Raw genomic sequence first — 16195 nt, 5'->3', positions numbered from 1 at the left:
CTTACTTCAACTATGGCTGCACAAAGCTAAGCGGCAGCAGGACAAGGACGATTTGAACAATTGGGCGCTTTGTTTGTCCAACTAATTATGCTATAATTTCCTGATGTTCTCCTACCTTCTTTTCCTCTCCTTTCTTTTTTTTCGCACCTTGATGCGTTTCTCTTGGTTCTTGTATTGGACTCTTTTGAGGCTTCTTTTCCTCTCCTCTTTTTCTTTTCGTACCTTGGTGCGTTTCTCTTGGTTCTTGTATTGGACTCTTTTGTCCCCCAGGCTATGGGCTGTTTTGAAATATATAAGGTAGAGCGATCTCTACCTTTTACTTCAAAAAAAAAAACTATGCAATGTGTACATACTGTGGAGTTAATAAAGACTTAATTACACTGCAGTTATTTATATTTCTACTAGTGTGTGTACTCTTTTGTGGCAATTATTTTCTGCTTCCTTTAAGCATTTTCAGTTTAGAGCTTCTGGAGAAGAGTCTCCATGCCGGCTCGCGGTGTGCAGAGAGCTTCCAGAGCAACGGCCTTGAACATGACGATCCCGGAACTGGCGGCCATGTCGACCTCTTCATCCCCGACCCTTGCCCAATCGAAGCACTGGATGAGCGTGCCAAGAACCATACCCATGGTCCTCATGGCGAGGCTCTCCCCGGGGCACTTGCGCCTTCCCATCCCGAAGGACATCATGAGCTTCCCCTCGGCGCCGCCATGCTCGAACCTCTCCGGCCTGAACTCCTCGGGCGCCGGTCCCCACTCAGCCGGGTCGCGGTGGATGGCGTACGCGTTGACGAGCACTATGGTGCCCGCGGCGACGTCGTACCCGTGGAGCTGGCAGTCGGCGGCGGCCTCGTGTGGTAGCAGCAGCGGCGCGGCCGGGCACAGCCGCAGCGTCTCGCTGATGATGCAGTGGAGGTAAGGAAGGTGGGGCAGGTCCTTCTTGTCGAGGAGGCGGCTCGGCTCGCCGCTGAGGTGCGCGTCGATCTCTTCCTGTGCCTTCTTCAGCACCGCCGGGTGGTTCAGCAGGAGCCCCATCGCCCATTCCGTCGTCGTCGACGTCGTCTCTGTCCCGACGCCAAGAAGATTCTTCGGTTCAAACACGAGAAAATCAGTGCCTGTCAAATAATCAGAGCATGAACGGTGACAGAGCTGCAATGGAAGCTGCGAGACTCACGGCGACGAGGGCGGCGATGAAAGTGTCCGTGTAGAGGTCGGGCTCTGACTTCTGCAGCGAGAGCATGACGCCGATCATGCCCTGCTCCTCCTCCTCCTGCTTGTCGGCGGCGGCCTGCTGCTTCTGCCTCTCCCTGTCGATGAGCTTGTAGATGAAGGCGTTCCTCCGGCTGGTTGTGTCCGCCAGCTGCCGCGCGACGCCTCGCCAGTCGAACCAGCGTAGCACCGGCAGGTAGTCCCACAGGTTGGCGACACCGACGAGCGGCACGATGGCGTCCACGACGTCCTTCATCTCCCGCGCCTCCTGGGACATGTCCGCTCCGTCGTCGGAGTAGGTGTTCCTGCTCCGCGCGAGGGCCTCCATGAGGACGCTGTGGGAGAGGTCGAACAGCCGCCGCTTCAGCTCCACCCTCGCCGTGGCACCGCCGGCGGTAAGGCGCGCGAGGCGGCGCACCAGGGCTCGCAGCTCGCGGGCTACGACGGCGTCGGACATGAGGTCGACGCGGCGCGCGGAGAGGAGGTGCACGACGGCGACGCGGCGCGCGGCGCGCCAGTGGGCGCCGTAGTTGGCGAGGGTGAGCACGGTGTAGTCGAAGGAGACCTCCCGCACGGACGGGAAGTGCGGGCGGTTGGCGAGCGTGGCGTCGAGGTCGGAGGAGAAGCACTCCCTGGCGAGCTCCGCCGAGGTGACGACGGCGGCGGGGCGCGAGCCGAGGCGGAGGGAGAAGACCGGGCCGTGGCGCGCGGCGAGGCGCGCGAGCGTGGCGTGCAGCGGCTTCTTGAGGAAGGGGAGGTGGCCAAGGAACGGGACCGCCAGCGCCGGGCCCGGTGGAAGCCGTCGCCGCTTCTTGGTGAGGAAGGAGCGGAGCAAAAGGGCGGTGAGAAAGGTGATGGCGGCGACGTAGAAGAAGGGGAAGCTGCCCATCTCCATTGTTGTTTCTGCAGTGAACCTAGTAGCTCATAAATCACACAGAGAAGGCGGATTGGAGAGGGAAGCCGGGGTGGGGGAGGTAGACGGAAGCAATCTCTCACTGCGGATGGGAAATCCGGAGATATACAGGCAGGAGGAACAAAGCTGAGGTCGGGTATGAAAGACTATTCTCGCTGCGTCCCTGCCACGCAGGCCAGTCCAATGTCGGGAGCCCTACGCGACACGAAGCTACTCCCTCCTTTATTACAAAATAAAAATAGATGACTTAGCTTTATATTAATTTTACAGTTTTGCTAAAGCACATCTAGATGTGTCATAAGTATTGCGCATCTAAGTCCTATGTCTTTAACAGTTTTGTTAAAACATATCTAGATGTGCCATAAGTATTGCACATCTAAATTCTATGTTATTGATCATACATTAAGATTCGTGCAGATTTTTTTTATTCTTCTTTATGTTCGATTCACTCACAATGAGCAATAATTAGAACACACCAATGTGTCCTAGACATACTTTAATTTTAGTATAAAATTAAATCATTTATTTCGAAACGGAGGGAGCTTTTTTGTTTTTTGACGGGGCAAGTGGCACGAAGCTAGCTGATCAGGCTGGACTCCTGAGGTGTTTGCAACTTTAAAGTGTGCGCCTTAGCAAAATTTTGTGTTTTGACAAAAGTTAATCAGGATCTGACTCAGTTTGTAAAAAATTCAAAATCTGATCTTTTTGCTACCGTTAGGGTCTATGAAGGTACGATGTAACAGCCTACCGCTACGGACTTTGGTGATAAAAAACATCCTCACCTAAAAATTAGGGGGCATGTTTAGAGCAACTCTAGCAGACCCTGCATCCCGCCGGCCCGCAAAACTCATTTGCAGTTCGCGCAAAACAGCTTTTGCGGGCCGGCACGGGCTGGCACAGATGCAGACCCCCAAACAGATCTGTAAATAAGTATATTCGCGGAATATGTTTTTTACGGGTCGGCTATGCAGGTTCTGCTCTTTGCGTCGCTGCATCCCCGCATATCATCAGCCCACAAATATCAAATCCAACATAATTCAACGATCGAAAACAAACTGAATTATTCAAATCAAACATAAAACAATAATCATCTGCATTACAAATAATTATTCAAATCACCGTAGCAAATTTAAATAATGCAATACAAAACTTGTCATGAATACAAATACAAATGAATACAAAAATTAGTCATTGTCCAGCCCTTTGCCAATGGTGCTCAATGAGATCTTCCTGAAGTTGAAAGTGTGTGTCTGCATTTTCAACTTGTATGTCTGAAGAAAAGCTCTAATGCGGTTTGGGTCTCTAGCTGATTTGACACGGTTACCCACATTGTCGTAAAAGAATTCTAAGTTCATTCCTCTCTCATCTTCAAGAATCATATTATGCAGGATAACACAGCAAGTCATGATGTTCTTCAGCCCAAAAACGAGCAGGATCACGGACAATGGCAAACCTAGATTGCAAAACACCGAATGCTCTTTCAATGTCTTTTCGGACTGCCTCTTGCACTCTTGCAAATTCATATTGTTTTTTTGTTTTGGGTTCTTTGATGCTCTTGACAAATGTGCACTAAGGAGGGTATATATCATCTGCAAGATAGTACCCCTTTGTGTAGTCATGCCCATTGATAGTGTAGTTGCAAGCAGGAGCATCACCACTAGTAAGCCTAGCAAACAAATGAGAGCGTTGCAACACATTGATATCATTGAGAGTGCTGGGTATAAAAAAAAAACAATGCCAAATCCATAAATCCTCAGACGCTACGACCTCTAGCACAATTGTTGCATCACGAGACTTGCCACAATACATTCCTTGCCAAGCCTTGGGGCAATTTTTCCAATTCCAATGCATACAATCAATGCTACCTAGCATGCCAGGCCAACCTCTCCTCTCATTAGCTGCCATCAATTTCTTTGTGTCATCTTTATTTGGTGCCCGGTGATACTCGGGACCAAAGACACGGACGATCACTTTCGCAAATCTACGCACAGACTCAATTATGCTATCTTCACCAATGCGAAGATACTCATTGACATAGTCAGCCGGAACATCATATGCAATCACCCGCGTAGCTGCGGAGATTTTTTGGTATGCACTAAATCCCTTTAAGCCCGCGGCATTCCTTCTTTGAGTAAAATAGCGGCAATTTGCCTCGCAAGCTTCAACAAGTTTCACAAAGAGGGATCGGCGCATTCGGTACCTTCTGCGAAAGAGGTGTGTAGGATATGTAGGATTCTCCGCAAAATAATCTTGCATCAACATCTCGTTCCCAAGATGGCGATTCCGAGGAATGCACAGACGCCCGACAGTAGATCCCCACCTTCTCTTCCGGTACTCGTCTTCATGCTCCTTCACGGCAAGCGACATGACTAATGTTTGCTGCCGAAAGGTCGCAAGCATGGTCTCCACATCCGAGTCGTCCGAATCAGACGAATCGGACAGCAAGAACTTCTCGCACGGGGTCAACTCCGTCTACACGCACACCGGCACGTCAATCTACTACACAGCTCGCAAAAATCACAAAAAGGGACTAACCGGTGGCGAGTGATCCCGGGGGGTGACGAGGGGGGTGCGCTCGGTGGTGGTCGATCCCCAGCGGCGGCGGCGACGGGGGGTGGCTCTTCTCGCCGGATCCGGAGGGGCGGTGCAGCGGCTCGGCGCGGGAGGGTATGGGGCGGCCCCGCGGAGCGACTCCGCCCGCAGATATGGCCGAAATCGCCGGCGGCGGGCGGGCGGCGGCGGAAGGAGGGGGAAAAGAGCGCGGGGCTGAAATGTCCCTCCCGCCAACTGCTTCTCTGTGATGCAGGGCACCGCAACCGCGAGGGGGAAACCCACGTTTTCCCGGGTTGGGGTCGGGAATTTGCCGCGCCCCCCAAAAACTTTTGCGGGCCGGGGCGGGATGCGGGTTCTGGTCGGGCAGGCTTTCTGGCCCGTACCCGCATTTTGACGGTTATTTTACGGGTCGGAGACGGATGCGGGGTCTGCTAGAGTTGCTCTTAGTTGGTTAGGAAAGAGTCTGTAGAAGCTTGTAAGGCTGTGTATATTTAGCATTTTTGCTATCGTAATAGACCCTAACGGTAAGAAAAAGGATAGATCCAGAAATTTTTTAAGACAAGGTCACATCTTGATCAAGTTTTGAAAAGGGTAAAAAAAAAACCACGGTGCATGGTGAAACTTACGTGCGCGATGATGCGACAAGATCAGGCTGCGTGTGTGGAATGGTCAGCTGACCATGTTTAAAATGTGCGTGGAACGGTCTAACTTTAAGGCCTCTTTTGGTTCATAGGATAGGATTATCATAGAAATAGGAATCTTGTAGGAAATGAGATGACATGTATCTCTAATCATATGAGTAGAAATAGAAAATAAGATGTCATTTGGTTGACACCAAAAGAATTTTTCCATTGAGTCTAGGCTCTTTTTTATTTTCCTATGAAATATGAAGAATAGAAACCAATCCTATGTAGGAATAGGAATCTATTCATATGAATTAAAGGGCTCTAAAGGAAAAAATCCTATAAGAATTATATCCTCTAGAATTCCTATGAAATTCCTTTAAATCAAAGAAGGCCTAAAGCGTTTGCTTTGTTGCGTACGATGTCAAGTGTCCGATTCATATCAAAGGGATGTGCTGCACCTTAGGCTTAGCATAGACGGTGTGGTTCATAGTGTCATACTGATTTTGGACAAATCCTCAACGGACAACTCCTAATTGTCCACGGAGACCCCGCCGATGCTAGCACAGCCATCCTATCCACTAGTATTATTTTTTCTAACGTTTGAATGTACTTCCTCCATTTTAAATTAATATAAAGTTAAGTCATCTATTTTGAAATGAAGGGAAGAGATTATATAGTTTGGACATTGGTATAGCCTGTTAGAGAGCAATTTTGATCCAGAGAGTCTGATCAGAACAAATGGAGGCGGAATGAGGAAGCTCGTTGAGGATGCATAAGTCGCATGTGCTTTTTTTCTTTTGAAAATTTGTGTAGAGTGAGCCATTAGCACCATCAATTAAGATATAAGAAAACAACAGTTCCCATTTGACAAAAGGAGTGATTGCGTCAAAATCTGGTGGCTTCTAGCTAATCTGACTAGTCCTTGCCCACGACCTAGAAATACGACTAATTGTGGGTCCCAAACAACTCAAGAGTTGCTTAGCCATTTAGTCAAATCTCTCTTCTTACTTTTTAGACTAAAGCTATATTCTTTTTTTCATTGTGGCTTTGTGAACAAATAGTTACTGAAAAATAATGTAAAACATAAAAGGACTGCATCATCTTGCATTACCATCCCCTTATGAGCTCAGATACTCCCAAGTTTTAGAAGGATACTAGATCATTGAAGGCGCGCGTTGCCGCGCCCGTATATTTGTATAATTAAATATATGGACGCATGAAACATAATAATTTTGCATAAACATAAGCGTTTATTAGTTTCTTAGATTATGTTTGTGTGACAATCTTTAGAGCTTCTTCCGTGTAACACCAGGAAGATATTGACCTTGCCGTGTTACCCCAATCTCCATGGCATCTGTTGCAATCTTTTTGGAAGACGTCGGTTGCAATCCTCTTCCTGGTGCAAATGAAGGAGACGATGTAGTGAGAGAATGCATAGTCATAATTCTTCTATGTTTCTTCCTTGCACCAACGGTTTGAGGTAATGCGCATATCCACTCCTTGAATTTAAACCACGATACTTAGTTCATACAGGTAATCAGTATTGTCAAGACGGGTAAAAAGCAACAACAGAAATAAACATGTAACAATTGACATGAACTGTAATCGTACATTGTATACATAGCGCATTATTGTAATCTTCACCAACCTCCCAAAGGACGACATGCTCGGCTTGTCATAACAAACAATCACTCGCCATGCCCTAAACAAAGTTAATCACTTTTCCATTAATTATACATGCAGTATCACATATACTATGTAGTAGGGAAATGCCATCAGGAAAGTGAGCATGAAATACTTAAATCAGATATTGATGTAACTAAAGTATAGGTTTACCCGGAATAAGTTGTAGAAGTAATTAATAAGCATTGCCAATACCATCTGAATCAAACTACATATATTTTGCATTAAACAAGACGTAAACTTAGAGGAAAGAATTGTACTAAAGTAATTGCTAATGTAAGCAAACCTTGAAATCAGAGGCATTGTAAATAACAGATGAACATATAGTTCAGCACATATGAAAATGATTTCCCATATATATGAATCATCTGAGCAACAACCAAAGTGTTGCCGTAGATAGCTCAAAAATATTCTGAAGGAGAGAAGAAATTCCTTCACAACCTTTCAGTTTGTTAGATAATTGAGACGTTCCAACAAGTAGCTGATGGTTAATATAGAGATCTACCATAAATAGTATAGCAATGCTAATATACGTTCTGGAGTTGCTGAACAAAAAATAATGTAGTTACCACAACTACCCCATAACTTCCAATTTCTGCAATATACTCCACAACTTGGTTATTTAAAGCATTGCCAATACCATCTAATGATGCAGTTACTGTCGCATCGCTAAACCCACAAAATCAATGACATACAATGGACGAAGTATATTGGCAGGCAGGTTTAAGGGTCACGACTTCATGCTTGAGGGAGCCTCAGGCTCTGATGGTGAAGAGCCAACATCTACTTGGGCTCTCGTTTCTATCATCCTGACTGGTGTTTGACAGTTTAGCAAACAAATTAAGAAACTATCACAACAACTCTTGACATGGAAGAAATGGTGATGCTATGCAAGTACGCAACACAAAAAAAATGATATTATTGTGAGAGTGACTTGATTTACCATCAAATATGCTTCAAAAACGTGCTGAAGCTTTTCCCAACTGGGATCTCCAACTATTCTGCACAAACTCGTCAACATATAATCACAGTAAATGAGAATGAAGCACTGGCAAGTAGAGATGGACATAGGGAACATCACCTGCCTGAAGAAATATGACCTAGAGGTAGGGCTGGACCAAAAGCTCGTAGCTTGTGAGCTTAATGAGCGCTTGATAGTTTGGCTCGTTAAACTCATAGCTCGCTTCTTAATAAACAGAGCCAATCATTGATTATAGCTCGTTAAGCTTAACGAGCTTAACGAGTGAGCTAACGAGTTTCACGAGTAGCTCGTTAAGCTCGTTAGCAACAACACAACACATATTTCTATCTTATGTGACAAACTTTTTGTAGCATCTCAGCCCATCTATTTAATCTAATCGACATATGAGGCAACAAACTACTTCATTTCTTTTTGTAGTCACCATATTTCATCTTGAAAACCATACCTACACATTCATCATGTATATCATAACATATTATAATCTGTTAACGAGCGCTCGCGAGCGCTCACGAGCTTAACGAGCTTCAAACGAGCCGAGCCGAGCAGGGTTTTCTGCTCGTTAATCTTAACGAGCTTAACGAGCCGAGCCTTAACGAGCACGAGCTTAACGAGTACGAGCTTAACGAGTCGAGCTGCTCGTTAGTCCACCCCTACCTAGAGGCAATAATAAAGTTGCTATTTTATATTTCCTTATATCATGATAAATGTTTATTTTTCATGCTAGAATTGTATTAACCTAAAACTTGATACATGTGTGGATACATAGACAAAACACAATGTCCCTAGTAAGCCTCTACTAGACTAGCTCGTTAATCAAAGATGGTTAAGTTTCCTAACCATATACATGTGTTATCATTTGATGAACATGATCACATCATTAGGAGAATGATGTGATGGACAAGATGATGCGGAGCATCCCAAGATCATCCCCCTGGACCTACCTACGTCTTCCACGACACCACTTGGACCAATGACAAGGGCACGAGAAAAGGCTATCGAAGATAAGGTGAACTGCTCCTCTCCGAACTACTACTTTCTATACATGAGACATGGCTACCACCTCAAGCGGAAATACTATGCGTGATCAGGTACTTGGAGGAGATCCACGGAGCAGCTACACCGATCAGACAAGGCAACGAGGACACCAAGCGCCAAGGTCATGAAGAAGGAAGGCCAACGAAGCTACAGCCACCGGATGACCGGTCGGGATCGAACGTCCGGAGCCTGAAGCCTCAGCCGAGCCCCAGCAAGCGGACGTCCGGCCCGGACCGGACGACCAGTGTCACCGCACCCGAGCCAAAATTAGCGGAAGTCTGAAGTGACCGGACGTCTAGCGTCACCTTCACAGAACGGAAATAGCGGAAGTCCGGCGACCACCGGATGTCCGAACGCCCACGAGCCACCGGACGACCGGTCCCCAGTGGGCGTTCGGTACCTGTCTGTGCACAGGATTCAGGCCCGAGTCCCATGTACCCCTCACTTCGTCCCCATTTGCACTAAGACTATAAATAGACCTCCTCCTCCTAGTTAGGGTTAGCATTGTGATAGCTCATATTAGAGATAGAGCCTCGCTCATCCACATCGGATCTACTCCTCGAGAGAGACCGCAACCCCTCTACGGAGAAGATCCCCTTGGATTCAAGACCCCCTTTTGGGTGGCCCTATCAAGACCTCCTTTGGAGAAGAACCGGTTACCGTGTATCGTCCCTTGTTGATCGTGGATCATGTATCTCCCTTTGTGTTCATGGATCTAGCACATGTGTGATCATACTTGTTGGTTTGAGTGTTTCTCTTGTGTTCCCCTTTGTGATTTCCCCTCTTGTTCTTCGTGTTCTTCGCGCTATCCGCTCCTTTCGTGAAAGATCGGCCATATAGGGTTCCACCATACATCATCTTGGTATCTAGAGCCACGTTGATCACGATTTTGGAGCCTCCCCGTTGTGTTTCTAGCCTTGTTTTTGTTGATTTTGTCCCTAATTCGGAAATTCCCCACAAAAATAGCCCCAATTTTTTTGGGTGATTTGTTGGTGTGATGAAATTTTGTTGGATTTGTTCCATGTATTTGCTTTGCCTTGAGTGGATCTAGCTTTCCCCTTCATCTCCACCTTTTCCATCCACTAAATCGCCCGGTCGACGAATTTTGACCTCTCCTCCACGAACTCTAGCTTTTCTTCCCGTGCCTGATTTTCGCCCAGGCACCGGACGTCCGGTAGCTACCGGATGTCCGACGACCAGACGACCGTAACCACCGGGCATCCGCAAAACCCTGACGAAACTGAATCCCCCCCTCCCCTGAAATTTCAGCAACCGCCCCCACTTCCGCATACACATCCCCATACCTCCACCACTTTCCGGAACCACCATCGCTTACTCGTTTCACACTCCAATACGTTTTGCCACTTTGTATTTTGAGAATTTGAGTTGCGGTTCCATGTCCTATTGTGTTTCGTCTATTTAGGTACGGTTCGACACCAACATCACCGCCGCTCATCTTTGCCACAGACGTGTCATCAACCACAACCTCTCCACCATTTTGACACCATACCGTAAGCAAGAACGGTAACCTCATCTTTGGTATCGTGATACATCATTCTTGACATTACTTTGATAACCATCATAGCCTTACCTTTTGCGTCGCTTACCCATCGAGACTAGCCTTTGAGTATTGCCGGCTGAGGGAGTCCTGGACTAAGGGGTCCTCGGGCGTCCGACCTATTGGATATGGGCCGGACTGATGGGCCGTAAAGATACAAAGACCGAAGACTCTACCCATGTCCGGATGGGACTCTCCTTGGCGTGGAAGGCACGCTTGGCGACCAAATATGAAGATTCCTTTCTCTGTAATCGACCTTGTGTAACCCTAGATCCCTCCCGTGTCTATATAAACCGGAGGGCTAGGTCCGTAGATACATCCTCATAATCATAGTCAGGCTAGACTTTTAGGGTTTAGCCATTACGATCTCGCGGTAGATCAACTCTTGTAATACTCATATTCATCAAGATCAATCAAGTAGGAAGTAGGGTATTACCTCCATAGAGAGGGCCCGAACCTGGGTAAACATTGTGTCCCACTGTCTCCTGTTACCATCGATCCTAGATGCACAGATCGGGACTCCCTACCCGAGATACGCCGGTTTTGACATCGACACCGGCAACGTGACTTGTGCACATTAGTGATCATACTTTCCATATCATACATACATATCTTTGATGCATATCATCTCTTGTGTTACAAAGTGTCATCGCATACTCAATTGCTATCTTGGTTCGTGAAGCATTGCATGAGAAAAGAGCTCAAACACAAAGAGCCAAACAAGCTTTTAAGCAAAAGGGGAAGATAAGCAAAGAGCTTTTAAGCAAGAACCATAGCATCATACAACATTAAGATTGTCATACTAGATCATCTTGGATCATATCATCGGAATACCATACATAGAGCATACTTGGGATAGAAGTTGTTGCACTTTTGCTTAGTAGGTTGTGCATAAGTCTTCGTATCCGCCTATTGTGCAATCATGCTAGCGTCTCTCTAGTGTTGTGCAACAAGAGAATTTTCGTGGATTCCACATTTTGGCTCATCCTTGGTTGCACGACCCCACTTATCTCTTTGCATGTGTGTTTCCGTGTACCATATTTTGTTTGGTCTACTTGTTGCATTGCAAAATTGCGAATATTTTCCAACATTATTGGAGCTCACTAACAATTGCATCAAATTTTGTGCAACCATCCTAATCGAGCTCAACCATAAGCTTTTACTTGTGTAGGTGTGAGAAACCAACAAGAATTGGTACCAATTGTGCTATTTCCTTGTTCCACATTGGAGTGATCTTTGATCCATCTTCAACATCGGTCAAGGTACATTTGGTATACGTTCTTCTCTTTCTCCCATTCACATATTTCTCTTGGAATGATGGATAGGCCAAGTACTTCTACCAACCCACTCTTCATCGGGCAAGACGACGACATGAACTCCTATGTCACAAAGAGCCACCTCTTTGGTGCACAACGTGCTTTGCATCAAGAGCAACAAGCAATGAGTAACCGCATCGACAACCTCGCCACTGACTTGCGACTCCCCGAGAAACGTACAAGAGGCCACTTTGACCACAAGCTCGATGACCACAAGCAAGATAATGACGCAAGAATGGACGAGATTCATGCTTTGTTGCTCAACCGCTCTTATTCCACTTCGTCCTCATCAAGACGGAGCCGCTCAAGTCGACACTCCAACTACACCATCTCCGGCTCAAGTGCACCGACATCCAATACTCTTTGACATGCCGCACTCCAAGATCGTCAAGCCAACCACAACCCTCTACACGACAATAACTCTCAAGAACAACGACATCGTCAAAACCAAGCTACCTTTGCGCAAGCATGAGAACGGCAACGCCAACGCCAAAATGAAGAGGAAGAGCGAGCATGTCTACACCAAGAAGCACAAGATGCTGAGGCACAACGTCAAGAGCAACAATTGCGAGAAGCTCAAGCACTTGAGGCGCAACAAGCCCTCCGAGAATCAAGTCGAGCCGTAGCTAACCGAGGCCGACAAGCTCGTGAACATCAAGAAGCACTTCGCGAAGAAGTTCAAGAACGAACATATCAAGCTCACGTGCAACGTCAATCTTGACAAGTTCCTCCACAAGCTCGCCAAGAACATCAAGTTCAACAAGAGCAAGAATACAATGGAAATCCTCCACGGCAAGAGCAAGTTGTGAGAGATGATCCTCCTCGTCAAGAACGTCATCATCCCCGACCCGAACACAATGAAGAACAATGCTACGACAAGCTAAAGTTCACCATGCCCAAGTTGAATGGAAGCAATGATCCCGAAGAGTACCTTTCATGGGCATTGAAGGTCGACAAAATCTTCCGCTTGCACAGCTATGAAGAAGAGAAGAAGATCGCGATGGCATCCCAATTCCAAGACTATGTCCTCATTTGGTGGGAACAAGTCATTGAGCGCTGAGAGGCAAAAGGTGAACCACCCATCACTACTTGGGCGCAAATGAAGGATGCCATGAGAGCACGCTTCGTGCCTACCTACTACAACCGCGGCCTTTTCAAGAAACTCCAACTCCTCAAGCAAGGAACCAAGAGCGTTGAAAAGTACTACAAGGAAATGGAGATTGCAATGATACGAGCCAATGTCACGGAAGATGATGAGCAAACTATGGCACATTTCTTGAATGGACTCAATCATCCCATCAAGAAGATCGCTGACTTCCAACCATACTCGAACCTCATCAAGCTAGTGCATCAAGCTACCAAAGCGGAATGTCAAGTGCAAGATGACTTCAAGTATGCCAAGTTCTCATCCAAGTCATACGGTTTCTCCAACACCCAAGCTTCAATGACTCCAACACCTTCTACATCAACCAAGCCTTCTACAACCAACGTCGACAAGTCGAGTTACAAGAAAGCTTTGACAACCTCAAGTCATCCTCCTGAAACGAGCAACTTCAAGCCGAGAGCTTCATCATCATCTACCCCAACTGATGAGACCGTCAAGACAAGTTCCTTCAAATGCTTCACATGTGGAGGCCGAGGCCACAAGTCCTTTGAGTGTACCAACAAGTGAACCATGATCCTCAACGACGGTGGTACATACGACTCCATGAGTGAAGGAGAAATGGACGCACTTGAGCAAGTCGCCATGCACCGGCAGGTGAACGATGAAGATGAACAAGTCTTTTGTGATGAAGATTCAAGCCCCGCTCTAGTTGTCTCCAAGGTCTTGACCCTTCACCATCACCAAGAAGAAGACCAAAGATGCCACATATTCCATACCAAGGCCAGCATCAATGGAAGGTCCGTCAAGGTCATCATTGATGGAGGGAGTTGCCATAACTTAGCAAGTGAAGAACTTTGCTCCAAGCTCCAATTTCCCAAGACGAAGCACCCACATCCCTACAAAGTTCAATGGCTAAGCAACTCCGACACTATTCAAGTCGAGCATAGAGTGCAAGTCTCCTTCAAAATCAGAGCTTACAAAGACACTTTGGAGTGTGATGTCGTTCCAATGACCGTTTGCCATCTTCTTCTTGGTCGACCATAGCAATTTGATAGAGGTGTCATCCACAACGGCCGAACGAACCACCACGTCTTCAAGGTGAAAGGAAAGGAGTACGTACTTCGCCCTATGTCTCCAAGCCAAGTGATCACCGACAAGCAAGCCAACCATCATGGAGAGAATAGTGAGAGAGCGAACCACCAAAAAGGGAATGAGCGCCACAAGCCCAAATTGAGTGCCTCCACGATGAGCGAAAAGAAGAACTTAGTTCTATTTTCCACCAAAAGTGAGATAAGAGAAGTGTGTGAGAACCCAACTAGTGTCCGACACTATGTCCTTTTGTGCAAGGACGAGGCATCAAAAACTAACACCTCTCATGATCTACCTTTAGTGTTGTCTTCTCTTTTACAGGAATTCCAAGATGTTTTCCCTGATGAGCTACCTCCGGGACTACCTCCACTACGAGGCATCAAGCACCGCATCGACCTCATCCCCGGAGCACCACTTCCAAACAAAGCTCCCTACCGCATCAACCCCGAAGAAACCAAAGAAATACAAAGGCAAGTAAAACATCTCATAGACCATGGACATGTGCGCGAAATTTTGAGTCCTTGTGCCGTCCCAGTCATTCTTGTGCCAAAAAGAGACGTTAGCTTTCGCATGTGTTCCGATTGTAGACCTATCAATGCTATCACTGTTCGCTATAGGTATCCCATTCCGCACCTTGATGATATGCTTGATGAACTTAGCGGTGCCACTATTTTTTTCCAAAATTGATCTTAAAAGTGGTTACTATCAAATCCGCATACAAGAGGGTGATGAATGGAAAACCGCTTTCAAAACAAAGTTTGGTTTGTATGAGTGGTTAGTCATGCCTATGGGTTTATCAGAAGCACCGGGTACTTTCATGCGTCTTATGAATTATGTGTTTCGCCCTTACATTGGTGAGTTTGTTGTGGTCTACTTCGATGATATCCTTGTTTATAGCAAATCTCTCAAAGATCATGTCTCCCATGTTCGAACCGTTTTGCAAACTCTTCGAAAAGAGCGTCTCTATGCTAACATGGAAAAATGCCTTTTTGGCGTTGATAAGCTCATTTTGTTGGGTTTTGTTGTGTCCTCTAAGGGTGTTCATGTTGATGACTCTAAGATCAATGCTATTAAAACTTGGCCACAACCAACCAACTTGCATCAAGTGCGTAGCTTCCTTGGTTTAGCCAGTTTCTACCGTAGATTTGTGAAGGAGTCTAGCACCATTGCTTCACCTTTGCATGCTTTGAGCAAGAAAAATGCACCTTTTGTTTGGGGACCATCCCAAGATACCGCTTTCAATGAGATTACAAATTTGCTTACTCATGCTCCCATGTTTGCTTTACCCAATTTTGACAAACCCTTTGAGATTCATTGCGATGCTAGTGGTAATGGCATAGGAGGTGTGTTAACGCAAGAGAAGCGCCCCATAGCTTACTTTAGTGAGAAACTTTCCGGAGCACAACTCAATTACCCCATCTATGACAAAGAGTTATATGCTTTAGTGCGAGTTTTGCATGAATGTGAACATTATCTTCGCCCTCATGAATTTATCATTCATACCGATCATGAAACTCTTAAATACCTTAAGGGTCAAACTAAGTTGAACAAGCGTCATGCTAAGTGGAGTGAATTCATTGAGTCATTTCCTTATATCATCAAGTACATCAAAGGTAAGGAAAATGATGTGGCAGACGCTCTTTCCCGCATATGCATGCTTGTTACTCAACTTGAATTGGATGTCATTGGCTTTGAGCACATAAAAGACTTGTATGCGCATGATCATACTTTTGCTATTCCTTATGCCAAGTGTTTGACGCACACCTCTTGGGAACGCTATTACATCAAAGATGGATATCTTATGAGAGCTAACAAACTTTGCATCCCTGAGTCTTCTCTTCGTTTGTTGCTTTTGCAGGAATCTCATGGAGGAGGACTAATGGGACATTTTGGACGCGACAAGACTTTTGCTACGCTCTCCAAGAACTATTATTGGCCCAAGATGTTTCGCGATGTCAATCGCTTCACCAACCGATGCTCTACATGTCGCAAAGCTAAGTCTAAAGCTCAATCCCATGGACTTTATATGCCTCTCCCAATTCCATATCAACCATGGGAAGATATTAGCATGGATTTTGTACTTGGATTGCCTCGAACTAGAAATGGAAAGCATTCGGTATTTGTTGTTGT

General features: G+C 46.2%; 1 protein-coding gene and 1 pseudogene across 1 annotated transcript; both read right to left on the bottom strand.

Annotated features, from left to right (window-relative positions):
- Positions 1-269: 269 nt before the first annotated feature.
- LOC125537565 (cytochrome P450 81Q32) lies at positions 270-2120 on the bottom strand. The gene is made up of 2 exons (XM_048700882.2): positions 1171-2120; positions 270-1082 (listed from the first exon to the last, which is right to left on the bottom strand). The coding sequence occupies exons 1-2, from the start codon at positions 2098-2100 to the stop codon at positions 459-461; spliced, it is 1554 nt and encodes a 517-aa protein (XP_048556839.1). The 5' UTR covers positions 2101-2120; the 3' UTR covers positions 270-458.
- Positions 2121-3306: 1186 nt separating this feature from the next.
- Positions 3307-16195, bottom strand: part of LOC147985268 (uncharacterized) — a 64218-nt pseudogene continuing 51329 nt past the window's right edge.

This window comes from Triticum urartu, chromosome 2A, assembly GCF_056163025.1.
Source record: "Triticum urartu cultivar PI428250 chromosome 2A, HENAU_Tu73, whole genome shotgun sequence".
Taxonomy (NCBI): Eukaryota; Viridiplantae; Streptophyta; class Magnoliopsida; order Poales; family Poaceae; genus Triticum; species Triticum urartu.
This window is presented reverse-complemented; position numbering and strand designations above follow the sequence as displayed.